General features: G+C 45.4%; 1 protein-coding gene across 1 annotated transcript; it reads right to left on the reverse strand.

Annotated features, from left to right (window-relative positions):
• Positions 1–8,650: 8,650 nt before the first annotated feature.
• On the reverse strand, positions 8,651–11,776 carry LOC121452930 (ETS domain-containing protein Elk-1-like). The gene has a single exon (XM_041659345.1). The coding sequence runs from the start codon at positions 11,447–11,449 to the stop codon at positions 10,196–10,198; it is 1,254 nt and encodes a 417-aa protein (XP_041515279.1). The 5' UTR covers positions 11,450–11,776; the 3' UTR covers positions 8,651–10,195.
• Between the last annotated feature and the right edge of the window lie 4,578 nt (positions 11,777–16,354).

Consider the following 16,354-nt stretch of genomic DNA (forward strand, 5'->3'; position numbering starts at 1 on the left):
TATCTGCATGTGTGTGTGCATGTCTCTGTATGTATGTGTGTATGTGTCTGTGTACATGTGTTTGTCTGTGTGTATATCTGTATGTGTGTGTCCATGCATGTCTGGGTATGTGTGTATGTGTGTGTATGAGTCTCTGTGTGTCTCTGTGTGCATGAATCTGTGTATGAATGTCTGTGTGTATCTGTGCACATCTGTGTGTTTTCATATTCCTCAAAGACAATGCCCTTGAGAACCAGTTTTAAAAAGTGGGATCCATAGGCACTTAACAGTGAATCTTTCTGTTCTCCCTTTAATTTCTAATATTAATGATTTTATGGGTATGTTTGTGTCCAGAGGGGGAAGAGGACAAAGTCATATGGGATAATCTTCCTCCTCAAGCTGTTCCTCTTCCTCCAGCATGAAGGATCATAGCCACAACAACATGCATCCACCCTCTCCATTTAAAAACACTCTCCTGATTGATAGTTAATGCTTAGAGTGACCTCCAGGGACACATTTGGTCTGCATTTGTGCAAACTGCTTTCATTGAAAGGGTTGATGTGACAGCCCTAAAGGACAATTCATTTATTTAGTTGCCTTTGGTCAAATCTGTAGCGATTCCTGGGCACTTTAAAGGAATATTGATCATCGGGTCCACTGTGCTGTTTGCAGAAAGGCAATGAAACCACTCTGTGCCTTTCATAGTCTTTCGATTAGAGCTGACGGAGCTTCACGTCAGCCGTGCTGCATCGTCGTTACCGCCTTAAGGCCTCTTCTCCCTACGTTATAGGCCGGGGGTTCTCAATCTGTGGGTCGTAATCCCTTTGGAAAACCTCTGTCTCCAGAAATATTTACATTACAATTCATAACTGTGGCAAAATCACAGCTACAAAGTATCAGTGAAAATAATTTTATGGTTAGCGTTACCAAAACATGAGGAACTGTATTCAAGGGTCAGAGCATTAGGAACGTTGAAAACCACTGTTATAGACCCTTTCTAGCTTCTGTGTCCACTCCCAAATAAAAACATAAATCTAAACAATCAAAGCTATGTGATAACTTTCCTGTGCCACGATAGTAGGTTTCTCCACCAATGCAGTAAGCCAGATCAAGCCAAATCAAACAGTAAAAGACCAGGTATATTTGAACAAAGCACTTCCAGGTGTGTCTCCCAGTTCCCAGAAATGAGGCCGGGGAAGGGGGCAGGAGAGAAATCACATGACTTATAAAGGAGAGGGCTTAAATGCTCTGTAGGCGCAGAGCAATGACACTGTCTTCCCAAGCTGGGTTTGTGACCAATTAAAAGCTTTGGGTGGGGCCTTGGGGAGCCAGCAACCTCAGAGGAAGAGCCTTTCTTAGAGGGCAGGGCTAGAGAGGGAGGAGCGGGGCCCAAATGGAGATTCTAGCCCAACACTGTGTTTTCACAGTCTCTCTTTCACACATAAGAGAGACCCCAAGGCATTTGTCTACCTGGGACCCTGCTATTTAACTCTCTACAATAACTTCTTGTTCCAGCCACAGATTTCAGTTTTCTTTTAGCTAAATAAATTTCCATGCTGTATATATCCCACATTTTCATCATCTTTTCCTCAGCTTATGGACACCCTAGGCTGATCTATTTTCTGGCTACCGTGAATAGATGTGCAAAAGTCTCTGTTACAGATTAGAGCAACGATGGACAGGGACGTGCAAGAGTCTCTGTTACAGAATAGAGGTCTTTGGGTACATCTCCAAGAGTAGAACACCCATTTTTAGCTTTTTGAGAAACTTCCTTACCAATTTCCACAGTGGCTGCACCAGTTTACACTCCACCAATAGTGGATCAGATTTCCCCTTTCTTAACATCCCTGCTAGCACCTGCTGTCATTTGTTTTTTTGTTTTTTGTTTTTGTTTTTGTTTTTTTGGTGATAGCCATTTTGGCTGGCATGAGATGGGATAGTAAATTAGTTTTAATTTGCATTTTTATAATGGCTAGTCATGTTGGATGCTTCAAACACAGCAATTGGCCATTTGTAATTTTTTCTTTTGAGAGCTCTTTGTTCAGTCTTATAACTCATTTTTATTCGGTTTTGTGTTTTCTTCATGTTTTGTTTGTCGAGTTCTTTGTGTATTCTAGATACTAAACCTCTACCAAAGGTATAGTTGGAAAAGATTTCTTCTGTTTCTAGGCTGTCTTTTCCCTCGGAATCTTATTAATGCCGTGAAGTTTCATTTTAAAAAGCTATTGGCCTTACATCCTGAGCAATCAAATTCTTACCCAAGAAGCTGTTGTCTGTGTGTGTATCTTGAAGTATACTCTCTGCTGTTACTGGCAGAAGTTGAGAGTTCCAGGTCTTATGCTGAGGTCTTTGATCTATCTATCTGGAGTTGAGCTTTATGCAGAGTGAGAGGCAGGGTGTTGCTCATTCCTCCACATGTGCAAAGACCATTTGTGGAACACGCTGTCCCTTCTCTGGTGTTTACTTCTGACGTCTTTGTAAAAAACGCAGGTGACAGCAGTGATGTGGCCTTGCATGGGAGAACTCTTCTATTCTGTTGACCACTATCTGTCTTCTTGTGCCAGTGGATACCCTTGTATTGTTTCTGATTTTAGGAGAAATGCTTTGAAAATTTTCCCGTTTAATATAGTGTTTTCTAGAGGTTTGTTATATATAGGGCTTTATTATATATTATTTTCTATATAATTTGCTATCATTATGTTTTATAATATATATTCTATTTTGAGTTTCTTTCTTTCTTTTTCTCTCTAGACAGGGTTTTTTTTTGTATAGCCTTGGCTGTCCTGGAACTCACTCTGTAGACCAGGCTGGCCTCGAACTCACAGAGATCCAACTGCCTCTGCCTCCCGAGTGCTGGGATTAAAGAGGTGCACCGCCAGTGCCCAGCTTATTTTGAGCTGCTTTAGGTCTTTCATCATGAAGGATGTCGGATTTTTGTCAAAAGCCTTTATATATCTATTGAGATAACCATATGATTTCTGTCTTTGAGATCATTTCTTTATAACATTTGTTAATGTATGCTTCTTCAACCATACCTGAATCTCTGAAATAAAGTTAATTCCATTATGGTAAATTATCTTTCTGATGTAGTCTTGAATTGTTTGCAAGTATTTTGAAGAAAAATTTTGCATCTGTGCTCATCAGAGAGACTAATCTGTATTTTCTTTCTTGCTGTTATGTCTTCATGTTTTTATATACTAGCATTGCAAAAATATTTTGGTAATGGACACTCCTTTCCTACTAGGTAGAGTAGGTTTGATAAGAATTGGTGTTAGTATTTCCCCAAAAGCCTGGAAAAATGCACCAGCAAATAGCTCTGAACCTAAACTTATTTCAGTTGGGGGACTTTTAATTATAGCTTCTATCTTACTGAGTGTTGTACTGGTTATTTTTGTTGTTGGTGGCCTCATTTCAGTTTAAATTTGGTTTGTCATATTCATCTAGAAATGATTATTTTAGATTTTTCCAATTTAGTGGAATATATGCTTTAGCTACAAACTAATAACTTTCTGAATTTCATTAGTATTTGTTGCGATGGCTTCCTGTCTGCTCTAAATTTTGATTGGGGACTTCTCCTTCTTTCATTTAGTTTGGCTAAAGGCTTGCAGGTCATATTTACCTTCTCAAAGAACCTGCTCCCAACAGTGCTGGCCGCCAAGCTTGACAAACCCAATGTGGTGCCTACACCCACATGATGGGTGGATAGGACCAACCCTCACACCTACCAACAGCACCATAAACCAGCCAACAACAAACAAATAAAAGAAGCATTTCTTCATTTTAACTGATTTTTTGTATACACTTTTTTGTAGTGTTTAGATGAAATGTTTTATAAATAAGTCTTAAATTCTTTTGATCTGTCTTGCCATTTAATTTAGTAGTGTTTTCTTTTATTTACTTTTGTCAGAAAGCTGTGTGTTGGTGAAATGAGGTACGGAAGTCAAACACTATTGTGTTACCGATACACTGACTGAACATCTAGTCGTATTTATTTTATGGAATTGGATGCACCTGTGTCCCTGGCTAGCTTTGGTTTGAAGTCTCTATTTGTCAAGTATTAGAACAATGACACCTACTTTTTTTCTAGGTCCATTTAATTACAATCGTTCCCTTGCCAGGAGCTGCAGAGATTGGCTTCCACAACGCATCGCTTCCTACTCAGCCATCTCACTGCTGTAGCACGTGGTGTTTAAAATGCAGTAGATGTCAGGAATATAGAAAGAATACATATCCATAGAAAATCACCATCGGAAATAGAAGTGTTACAAACAATCTGGTTTAATAGCCATTTCCCTTATCAATCATGTGATTTAACATAACAGAGAAATCCCACATTGTTAATTCCATGGGTAACCACAGCTAGGCGGTGGCGGTACACGCCTTTAATCCCAGCACTCAGGACAGAGGCAGGCAGATTTCTGTGAGTTCGAGACCAGCCTGGTCCACAAGAGCTAGTTCCAGGATAGTCACCAAAACTACACAGAGAAATCCTATCTCAAAAAAAAAAAAAAAAAAAGAAGAAGTACGTCAGCCCAGGATATTTTTTGTGGTTAAAAGCTCACCCCAAGAAAGGCTCAGGGCTACACCGGGACTGCAAGCACCCAGTGCAGTCACTGGCTAGCTAAGAAAAATTTTATATTGGCTTAAACCTGTGTCTGAGTAGCCCTCTCTGGGTGATACCCCAGACAATTCATGTTTTATTTCCAGCACGAGATGGGTTTTTCTTCATTCTTTCTATCTCTTCATTGAATTCCCCTTTCACACCTTCCATTACCTCCCTTATTTCAGTCACCCTTTGGTTCGTGGTCTGGATCAGGAATTTAGTTCCTTCTTTGATTTCCTTGCACATACTTATAGTCATTCTTTTACGTTCTCCAAGATTTCATCTTTCTCTCACTGGAAGTCATGACAGTAAGATTAGCAGATGTTGGAGGCACTGTTTTTCTCTGTGTTCTGTCTGTGTTTCTTATGTATTATGACACCAGGACTTACACATATTTATTTTTGTTTGTTTTCTTTTCTTTTCTTCTAGCTACATTCTTTCAGTTGAACCATTCACAATGTTCACATGGGACTTGGCTGTTCTAGAATTGAGCTGGCTTAGTTCAGAAAAGTTTCTCCGTCCAGGTGCTCAGGGTGTCCTGAGAATATTAGCTGTGGGAGCAATCACTACTGGCTGGATAGTCCCACCACGCGAGTATCCTACTAGCCAATTAATAGTTACCATTTGACTTCAGTAAATGCTTGTTGAGAGCCAGACCGATGCAAGGCTTTCTCAGAACGCCTGATGAGAGAACAAAGAAAAAGGTGGTTCTGTGTCCTTTTCCAAGACCAGAACTAGGCTGGGACTGGATCCAGGGCCTTGAAGGAGTCAAGGTTGTGGTTTTTGGAGACCCGATTCTTCCCTCTGGTTATCAGTCCTATGGCAGCTGTGTCCCAGGCATCCTGTGTTCTCTTTGCCAACATGGATTTAGCTCTCTGGCGGCCTTGGACATTTTCCTCCTGCAAACAGTATGTAAAGAACTATGCTGCTTATTAATCCTGCTCAAGAGAAGTCATCAGCTTGTGCAAAACCTGCCAGTCCCAGCTTCTCTTTGTTGTCTTTATTTTTCATCCCTAGTTCTCCCCCTTGACACATTGCCATTAAGGACCCTTGTTCCTGAAGGCGTGGGTCGATGCTGGAGGACAAAAGGCAGGCATCGTGGTGTGTACTCAGACTCTCGTCACTAAGGTCGTATGTGGGAGAGAAGTGAGGTGGATGAGAGTAAGGATAAGAAGAGGATGGTGTTTACCAAAGAAAAAAGAGGACAGAAAAGTATCTGGGAAAAGAATGCAGGGATGTTGTTGGTACCCACGGGCTTTAAGACAGTGGAAAGTTATAATTTGGAAATTAAAAGAAGAGGGACTAAGGATAAGATAAGGGAAACACAGGAAGAAAGGAAGTATATGAGGCGTGGGCAAAAATATAGTAGAGAGTGTCTTATCGTGGGCTGTTTGAAGACACACGTAGCAGTCCTCAAGCCTAACTGAGCAATATACAGACAAAAGAGAAACCATCACGGACATGTGCAAGAGTACGGATTAAAGAACAGAAAATAAGAAATTCAAAGAATATTTATGGAAGTGATTGATGGTATAGATGTAGTGAGTTCAAAGGGAGAAATTTTAGATCCTTGTAGCTCTGAAGGGATATTCTTGGTTCTGCGTGGAGGAGGGGGAATGGAAGTCACGGGTCTCTACAGTCTCCCTGTGTTCTGGGTAGTTCTGGCATGTGGAGAAGAGAGGGAACAAGTGCTTTTCTGGCATTTCCTTTGGACTCCATCACCCCATCTCACCCGCTTCTGATCCTGCAGGTCTGGTGTCTGCAAGGAACAGCAATTACCATGCAATTTCTGTTGTTCTTCTCTGGATTCACCTGGTGCATGGTGCCATTCAAGAAGACTGCAGTCTGGAGATGTTCATTGCTCCCATCTGTTTCCCTGTAGGAATCTTGCCTGGCTTAATACATCCATTGTCTCTTGCAAGCAAAAGAACTTACTGTGTATTACTTAGTGTCAGTGACGTGGCTTCTGATCGGTCTTCTTACCCAGATGGCTGATCCTACTTTTGCTAGATCTTAAAACATAGTCCCCTCCACCACCTTTGGATAAGTAATCACATAAAAACTGCAACCGATCCCTAAGCATCACCTTCTCTGCCTTTCCTAAGATCGTGAAATGAGGAAGCACCAAGCAAGAGTGTGTGTGCTCATAAGCGCATCCGTCCATACGTAGTACATCATTTTGCTTCTCGAATGCACAACTCTCATTTTGCCTCCTGAAATGAAGACCCTTTGCATTCTTTAATGCATGAACCTACAGACTATGGGCCAGGAGGTTGCTGCTTAGTTGAATGAGTGCCTTTTATGTCCTCTCTAACACCTTCTATAATTTTGAGCATTGCTGTTCCTCTTTTGAAAATGGGCAAACCAAGGCTTAGTAATCACATGGTACCCACTAGCCTTAATGCACCTCCTGTGATTGCAGCAAGGACGGTCTCTCATGAGTCCCTGGGGGTGGGGGTGTTATTCTGAGACTTGAGCGGGAGTCTCCCTACACCGGGGGTCTTTCACACTGGGGTCTTTATTGAGTCTAAATGAGAGAATTACAACCTTCTTCTGGTCTGATGTGTTCAATAAATTCTCAGGCCTAGTTTTTTTTTTAAGATTTATTAATTATATATGCAGTATTCTGGAATCGAGGGTACCAGATCTCATTACAGATGGTTGTAAACCACCTTGTAGTTGCTGGGAATTGAACTCAGGACCTTTGGAAGAGCAGCCTGTGCTCTTAACCTCTGAGCCATCTCTCCAGCCCATGGCCTAGTTTTCTTAATGCAACCATATGTTCTACACTACCAGTTCACCCTGATGTTTATAGGGTGGTATCCTCCCTATTCCCAGGAATAAGTCGTTGATCAATTTATACCATGTGGTTGCTGCCGGACATAAAGTGGCATTCATAGGGCCACTTGGGGGCAGACCTATTCTCTGTCCTCAAAATGGATGAAGTCAAAGGGGACAGAGAGATGGCTCAGTGCATCAATGTACTTGCCACCAAACGTGATAACCTGAGTACCATTCTCAGGATCCACATGGTGGGAAGAGAAGCAGCTTGTCCTCTGACTCCTATACACATGCATCCGTACACAGACACACAGAGACTCACAGAGACAACAGACAACCACACACAAACATGTAGGCGCAGGCACGCACGCGCATACACACACACACACACAGAAATAATAAATAAATGTGATTTTTTTTTTAAAGTCAAAGTATAGAGTCAAAGGCTACTTGTGCAATCAAGCCTGTCACATGAGGCACCGTCTGAAGAACTGCTACTTCACAGACATGCAGCAATTCAGAGCAGCACACAGCCCGATGTCAACACACAAGCGGAAGACTCCCACGTCTGCATGAGCTCTTGGTCTGGACACAGCCTTCGAGTCTGAAAGCCAGAGAATCCAACTACTTTTTCCTTGAAAATCACTTCAGGCCCCACCTTCTGTGTCTCTCTGTTAACACTCTAATTTTGTATGTGAAAAAAAAAATGGTTCCAGGCAAAGAAAGGAGGAAGGAATAGAAACACCTCTTCTTAGAATTTAGAACACTGTGTGAAAAGAACAGTCACAGAGGGGCCCAGGACAGCAGGGCTCTGTTTGCCGCACATAGAGGGGCCCACCAAGGGAAGGCCGTTTGCCCCTGCTATGGCACGGTTATAGTTTATAGGTTCATTTTTTTCTCTCTTTAGTTTCTGAATCTGTTTTATTACAGTATCTCCTGAGGCTGTTATTAGGGAAAATTAAATAATGCCGTTCACTGTGCTTACGGAGCCACGTCTTGGATGCTCAGAGCACTCAATAAACCTTATGATCACCATTCTCCTTTATGTCCAGATGTGTCTCGGGCTTTTCACAAAGTTCTCAACCTGCAACTACTCATCGGTTAGCTTTCTCTGCCACCCTCAGGGTAGCCTCCCAGTTTAATGAAATGGAATAATATTAATATCAATAAAATAAAGCCAGTGGGAAATGGTAGCTTGCAGCGATAATCATAGGCCAAGGCAACAAGGCCACCAAACCCCAGGGTGGGTCACCCCAAATAAAACCATCTCAAAAACGTATTTCTTTCTTTTTCTTTCTTTTTTTTTTTCTTTTTTGGATTTTCGAGGCAGGGTTTCTCGTAGCTTTTGGTTCCTGTCCTGGAACTAGCTCTTAAGCAATGTAATTCATAAGGAGCCGGGCTAAATTTCCGGCGGTGGGAGAAGGGCGGAATTTCACAATCGTTCTACTGCCGCCCCAGCTTGAGGAAGATGGAAGGTCCTCTGCCCCAGGGGTGCTCTGAGCTTCCAACACGGCTATTTTTCATTTTCTTTTTCTTTTTTTTTTTCATCAACACCTTTAAAAATATATATTTACAGAACAATTCCCCATTCTCTGGGACTCTTAGGAAAAAAGGTCCATTTTGGGGAAGTAAAACAAATAGTGGAGACGAGTGTAGCACCGTCCCCCAAATCACCAGCCCCCAGGTCTTCAGGCCTGGTCTGGGCCAGTGCTGACAGGAGGTGAGCCTGGGAGTTTTTTGAATCCATTCCTTCCAGCCTAGAATTGATACAAGATAGGCTTCATGTTCCCCATTCCTCCCTCCCAACTCCAGGGACACTTAAAAGGGTCCTTTGCACCTGCCCGCAGGAAATTGGGGGGCTGGGAGGGAGGGAGCTGAAAATACACATTTGGTATCAAAAATAAACACTTGGGGTTGGCAGGAAGACCGCCTCCAAATCCCTTACTTCCCACCCACCCGCCTACCCACCCATCAGATATAGGAAGGGATGCTTCCCTCTCCCCTATCGAAAAGCCCCATTTAAAAATAGATTATACTATCAAAATGGAAGAAGACGGGAGACAGAGAGCCCTGGAGTACTGGCTGGAGGGGCCCCCCAGACGGGGACCACCACCCCAAAAAAACCCTCCATTGGGAGGTAATAGGCAGGCCCCCAGGGAATTTGGAGACAAAGGAATGGCTTCTCAGGGGAAGAACAAGAGGACTATTCCTCCCTGACTGAAAGCCTACTTGAGAAAGAACAAGCTGACTGAGAAGGTTGGGGAGGTAGCAATTCCTATGTGAACAGTGTGATTCTTCCTTGGCTACCACTCCCAAACCATAAAGTGCTTCCTGGACTTAGATATGGCCAGGAATAATAAAACAAAACAAACTAGCTCTTCAACCCAGGTTGCAAAATAAAGACAAAGCACCCTCAGCTCCCCAAGGGCAGGCTGAGAAATAAATAAAGGTCCTTCTCAAGCCATACCCTGATTGTCTTATTTTAGGGAGAAAACTGGGGAAGAAATGGGGGAGATGTCTTACCCACTCTCCTAAAAGGGTTAGGCCAGATTCTTCCCAGTGGCCTTCAAAAAATAAATAAATAAACCACGTCTACCATTCAAGTAGGAAACGTGTAAAGGCGGCCACTGGGAGGCTGGCAAAAAAAAAAAAAAAGAAAAAAGGTGTCTATTTTGGGTGGAAGTTAGTGAAAGATTCTCTCTTTCCCAGGAATATCCACCCCACCACGAGCAGAGCATGAGTCTGTCAGTTGAACTGTTTCTCCTTGAGATGGCTAGTTGGAGAGTTGAGGAGCACGGATGGAGGGACTCCAGAAAGGGAGTGGTGGTGGAGTCATGGCTTCTGGGGCCCTGGGGAGAGCACCACGGGGGTCGAGAGGCCATCCACGCTGATGGAAGGGATGTGTACCTGTGCGCTGCCACTGGACGGAAACTGGAAGGAGAGCTTGGCTGGACTACGGGGTGCAATTGGACTCAGAGTGCTCCAGAAGTGAATGCTGGGGGGCAGTGAGCTGGGTGTCAGCAGCACCGGGGTCAAGGTATGTGTGGGTAGCAGGGATGGCGTCAGTGCTGGCCCTGGTGCCTGCAGACCGGAGCCTGTTCCTGATCCAGGAGTCCGTTCAGGTCCTGGGCTACCCAGCAGGCTTGGGCTGAGTGGAAGTTCCAGGTCCCGGGGCTTCCGGCCCTTCTGGGGTTGGGCGATCTCGGCAGAGGCAGAGAGGCCACAAACCTGGGCTGTGTTTTCCATGATGACAGCTGGGACCCGAGCTGAGGGTGAGACTTCTGGTTCCGTTTTGACGGTTTCTGAAGCAAAGCCCACAGCTCCCACTGCTTGCAGTTCTTCCCTAGGTCCCTCAACTTTCACTTCTGGGGGCAGTGGACGGCCGAAACCTGGCTCCAGACTCAACTCTTCTTGTGATTTCTGGTTTGTGGCCTCGGGTGGGGTCAGGATAACCTGCAGGGGCAGACCAGCCTCTTCAGCCTCCAAACAGGCTTCTATGGGGTTCGGACTGGTGCTCCTGCTCCCCGAGGGAGGTGCTGGTACTCCTTCAGGGGTAGTGTTGGGGAGCCCTGAGGCCGGCCTAGGATGCAGAGGTGGTGGTGGCTGTGGCTGCAGGGACTGGATTGTAAAGGTCGAGTAGAGGCCCGAGCGCATGTATTCGTTCCGGCTGCTGCGTGCTAAACCACCTTGGCCTGCCATTCCTGCACCCTTGGGTGTTCCTGGGGCTGCATGGATAGCAGCAGGGGCCATGGCAACAGTCGAGGCTGCAGACGCCTCAGGCTGGGGTGGGCAGTCTTCAGCGGAGCACCCTGCACCCTCTGGGTAGGATACGAACTTGTAGACGAACTTCTGACCGCTCACCTTGCGGATGATATTCTTGTCGTAGTAGTACCGCAACGCCCGGCTGAGCTTGTCGTAATTCATGTTGGTCTTGTTCTTGCGCAGCCCCCACAGACGCGCCACCTCCTCTGCGTCCACCAACTTAAATTCACCGCCATCCCGCGAGGTCCAAGAGATGATGTGGCCGTTCCCCTGTTCTCTCAGAAGCTGCAGCAGAAACTGCCACAGCGTCACCGACGGGTCCATCGCTAGGGACGTGCTCACGCCATTCCAGAGGGACCTGCGTGTGGCGCGGCGGGGGCGGCGGCGGCAGCTCCGGGGGGCGGGGGCTCCATGCGAGGCCCCACCGCCCCCCAGGCCCGGGTTCCAAGGCGGCGGCGGCGGCGGTGACGGCGGCGGCGGCGGCCGGGGAGCAACAGCGGCGGCAGCGGCGGCACCCGGAAGCCGCCCCTGCGTTTCCCGTCCCTATTTTTCATTTTCAAAAGCTTTATTTAACCATTGTGTTCTGAGGCTTTCTTCGGGGCTAAGTATAGAGCAAAACACAACGGCGCCAACCACTCCTGCTGAGCAGAAATGAGCAGTGTTCTCGCCAAACCCTCTCGCGAGTGTTCTTGGTTTCTCTAATTTCTCTGTTATTTTCCAATGTTGTCTACCTATGCCGGAAGTGCTCCTCATTTTGTCCCTCCTAACCCAGCTTTCCTCTTATTCCATTTCTGTTCCCTTTCCACACCTTTACTTTTTGGGGGTTTCAGTTCCCATTCCGAGTTTCCAACTAACTGGGCAGTTGTGGATGGTGAGGGGGTCCGGTCAGCCCGGCCTAGACATGGAAGACTTAGGAGAATGTTGTGACAGGAAAATCACTCCGAGGAAAAGGGGAAATTGCGACCTCTGACCAGCACATCGAGTGCACCGACTAACCCCAACTGTTTGCGATGGTAAAAGGTGGTTCCACATCCTTCCAAAAGCTGATGGAATTGAAAAGATGAGCTAGCTCTCTGGCCATGCAGAAGAAGGGACTTGTGGTAACTATTTTGACTAAGGCTCCAGCAGCCTTAAACTCAGTTCTGAAGAGAGCTGGCGGCAACCCCCCAGTCACTGGCGATGCAGCTCATACACATAGCTGTTCTAGAAGCTCCTCACCTTAACACCGGGCATAGTGTACCGGCATGGCTTCTGATAAAAGCTTCTAAAACTAAAGGAGAGAAGGGAAAAAACAGAAGTGTAGGTTACCAAAATGACTGAGATGTACGAACCGTGGGAAAAGAAGAACTATGTAAGACACCAAAACACAGATGTAGAAGTTCAGAGAATAACATGCAAGATAGATGCTGCCAGAGGCTACACCTGGACATGTTCTGCACAAACTTCAAGGGAAAGTGCAATAAAGATGAAACCTTGAAAGAAGTCAAAAGAAAGTAAGTGACTCGGCTAATTCTTCAGACAGGCGTTGATGCAATGCGCATGCGTAGTCCTCCCATTCTTTCACCCCTTACCTGTAGGGCACTGGAAACAAAAATGAGATCCTTTGGGCTAAAGAGAGGGCTCAGTAGAGAAGAGCACTGGCTGCTACTCCAGAGGACCCAGGCTTGATTCCCAACACCCGCGTGGAGGCTAACAACTGTCCCTACTCCAATCCCAAGCAAAGGACCTGACACCCTCTTCGTGAGTGCCAGGCTCACAGGTGTTAGTCACATAGGCATGTACGTAGGTGAAACTTGTCCCCCCCCCACACCCAGTTTTAACAGAAAGAGAATTAAGGCCATTTTCCCCCTTTGAAACCACGAAGGAGAGAAAAGGAGTAGGAAGAAAATATTTAAAGCACCGACTGAGAAAGACAGACAACTCAAGAGTTTGGAAGAATGTAAAGCCATCCTTCAACAATGAAGGAGAAATAAAGGACGCAGACGTACGGAACTATATAAAGTTACTATTAGATTTGTCTTTCAAGGCATAAGAATGAAAGTTCTGCAAGGGAAAGGAAAATAGTATCGGTTTAAAACTCTGATCTCTGTAAAGAAAGGAAGAGTTTTAGAGAAGGAAGTTTTACTCAAACGTTTAGTTGGTCTAAGAGTTAGCTGTCATTCAAAAACGGCAGCATATCGCTACACAGTCATACACGTAAAATGAACAACCATGATGTTAAAGGGGCAGGGCAGAGGAATTGCTAATATTTTTATTGTTAAACAGTACTCTTACTACTATGAATGGGTATAGTTGATTAATTGAAAGTGAATTCATTATAAATATATACTTCAAATTCAAGAGTACCCACTAAAAACGCTCTAAAGTAATCCATATACCGAGAAGAGAAATATCTTAAGAGTTATATAAAAATGCTCTATTCACAACATAAATGGTGGAAAAAGAGAGAAACCCAAAAGCAGACAGCAAGGGCAACAGATAGAACCAGATACACACATGACAAAGATTAACTATGTCAGCATGGAACTACAGTCATTTCAGAGGCCACCTTCACTAGAGGTCAAAGGCGGTCAGGGCTGGTCTACAAGCGAAAATTTTAAACATCAATGTCACCTATCAGCCCAGGGTTCTTTTTCTCCAATGAAAAAGAAATCACAAAGGAGCAAAAATCAATTATCTTGATATCAACAACCCTGAGCTTTAGAGTGTTGGGACCCTCCCAATCAGTGTTACAGTCCCGGGCTATGGTACCTAGAAGGTACTGTTTTGGCTCCAGCTTAGAGAGACAGAACTCTTGAGTTGTTAGTGTTATAGCTCTGACCTTGGGAGTGTCAGATCCCTTAGTTCTCAGAGTTATAGCTCGGAGTTGAAGATGTTGAAAGCCTCAACTTTTTCTTTTTCAGATCCTCAGTGGCCCTCTGGAATTCTTCTGGCAGTCAGCTTTTGCAGCTCCTCCTCTTTGTAGCCCTTCTTTGCTTTCCACGGCTTGTCTCTTCTCAGCAATGTGTGTTCCACAGCCTCAGCTCTCTACCTTCTACTTCCCTATACTTGGTCTCTCCCCAGTCTCAGGTTCCCACAGCCTCCGCTCCTACCCACTCTCTGATACTGTCAGGTACGTCTGAAGCTTCCGGCCCAGGGGACTGTGTCTGCTGCTCCCGTTCCCAGCTCAGCTCGCTCTACCTGTGATAAAAACCACAGAGGCGTTATGGGGGCTTAGGCTGAAGTGTAAAAGGAAGGGAGGTCTCCCAGCCTTCACCCAGAGTGAGATTACTACTGTGTATGCAAGCAGCCATGCATGGACACCATCTATCATGTCCCGGGGAGGTGTTTCTGCCTGGCCAGATGGACGACTGCCGTGGAGAAGTCTGGACAGATTCCGGTTGAGCATCTGGAGCGGCTGTAGGTTGGGTCATGCAACTGGCATCTGAAGCTGCCACGGCTCAAGTCTCTTGAGCTATTCTGAGCATTTGGAACAGCTGCAACCAAATCAAAGCCTTCCTGAGAAAAGCCACAGTTGGAAGAGTGACCACGATGGTGGCTGTCGTTTCCACAACTGGGAAGAAAAATCTTCTCAGGAGTTTGTGGCTGGTTTGAAGTCTTCTGGGCAGCTTTTCTAGATCAGAGTCTTCCTGAGCAGCTGTGTGGTGGCTATAGCAGCCTGGACCATCAATGATGACTGCCAGGGGTGGAGGGGAGGGGGAATGGGGGAGATGACTACGGGGAAGTGGGGTCTGGGGAGGGGACGGAAGGGGTACTGGGGACGGGGTGAAGGGGGGGACGGGAGGACGGACTGTTGGAGAAATAGCTGCTTCACTGATATCTCTTGTAGCCTCCACAAAGATGGAAGGAATGAACTGGTTGCCTCAGCCCTGAGGGACCTGCAGGAGCTGTAGCAATAACATTCTATAGCTCCATGGGGCAAAGCCTGTTTGACCTGGGAAGTCCCCCCTGTGCTACCTCTGCACAGCTGCCTGCTGGAGCCAACACACGGGAGGAAGCAAATTTAAAGTTTAAAATTAAGTGGAAACATACCATCTGGATTTCTAAAATACTGCGAAAATGACTATCTTACCAAAAGCAAGCTATAGATTAAATGAAATCGCCATTAAAATAAACCCTCATGCCATTCTTTATTTAAATGGAAAGTCAATCTTAACACATATGAAAGCACAAAGGCTCCAGCTAGCCAAACCAATCTTAAGCACAAGGCACAATGCTCTGTGTGTCCCATCATACCTAACTTCAAACTGTACTGCTGGGTCACAGTAACAAAAAGTAGCATGCATCGGCACAAACCCAGAATTGTAGACGAGGATTCCAGAGAGAATTGAGTGGCAGGCTGGTAAGCGGGGGCTTATTAGCCCCGCTGTAGCTGCTTCTGCTCATGTTGGCCATCCACATGCTAGAGCCTAGTTGTTTGGGGAAATAGCGCTACAGATCCCAGACTGCACCATAGCTTTGGGGTGAAGATTCCTATTGTGTGACTTTTCTTGAAGAGACAAAACCCACCTATTTTCCTCAGACAGGACACCCATGCCAACCAAAGAAACCAAGTCTACCTTAGTGAGCCAGTGAGTTTATATTAGGGTTGCTTACAGGAGCAGGGGCGACTCAAAGGCAGCTGTGTCTCCAGAAACCCCATGCGTGACTATGGACTCCTTGCACAACTTGTGTGCATGCCTGCTTCTGCTCACACCCATTATAACCTTGGTCTGGTGGTTGTGAACCTTTTAACTTTCTGAGCTTCCTGATCTTAAGTTTCGTGAGTTTCCTGGACCTTGTCCATCTCTCGGCTTCCTTCCTAAACCTTATGAGTATGGAGGAAATAGCTCCCAAACAAGTGTGTGTCTTATATGTACACTCTTACACCTAGGGCTAAATGTTTTGCTAAATCAAGAATTCCCAAGGCCAGGGCAATAAGAGCAAAAATCTCACTGCTATTCTTCAACACCACTGGAGGGGTCCTGAGTGCGCGGTCATTACGTGGCCTCAGGAAGCGGCTTAACAGCGATACCAAAATGGGGAGTCCGAATCCAGCCACGCCTTAAAAGGCTGTTAGCATACTTACGGTGGTCTGACTCTTAATAGCACTTTTCTTTCCTTTTAGGGGCCAAAGTCAACTGTTCTGGAGTTAGGATAGGCCCTAAATAGTTTACCATTTGTTGGGAAGTTTGAGCCTTTTGAGAAGCTAGTCATAATCTTGTGGTTCCTAGAAATTTCTGAACTTAA

Source organism: Microtus oregoni, unplaced genomic scaffold, assembly GCF_018167655.1.
Source record: "Microtus oregoni isolate MIOR12 unplaced genomic scaffold, Mior012 000010F_ref0000083, whole genome shotgun sequence".
Classification (NCBI taxonomy): domain Eukaryota; kingdom Metazoa; phylum Chordata; class Mammalia; order Rodentia; family Cricetidae; genus Microtus; species Microtus oregoni.

What these genes read in the sequence shown, in the direction of transcription:
- LOC121452930 (XM_041659345.1), bottom strand. Translation starts at nt 11,449, where the DNA reads ATGGACCCGTCGGTGACGCTGTGGCAGTTTCTGCTGCAGCTTCTGAGA.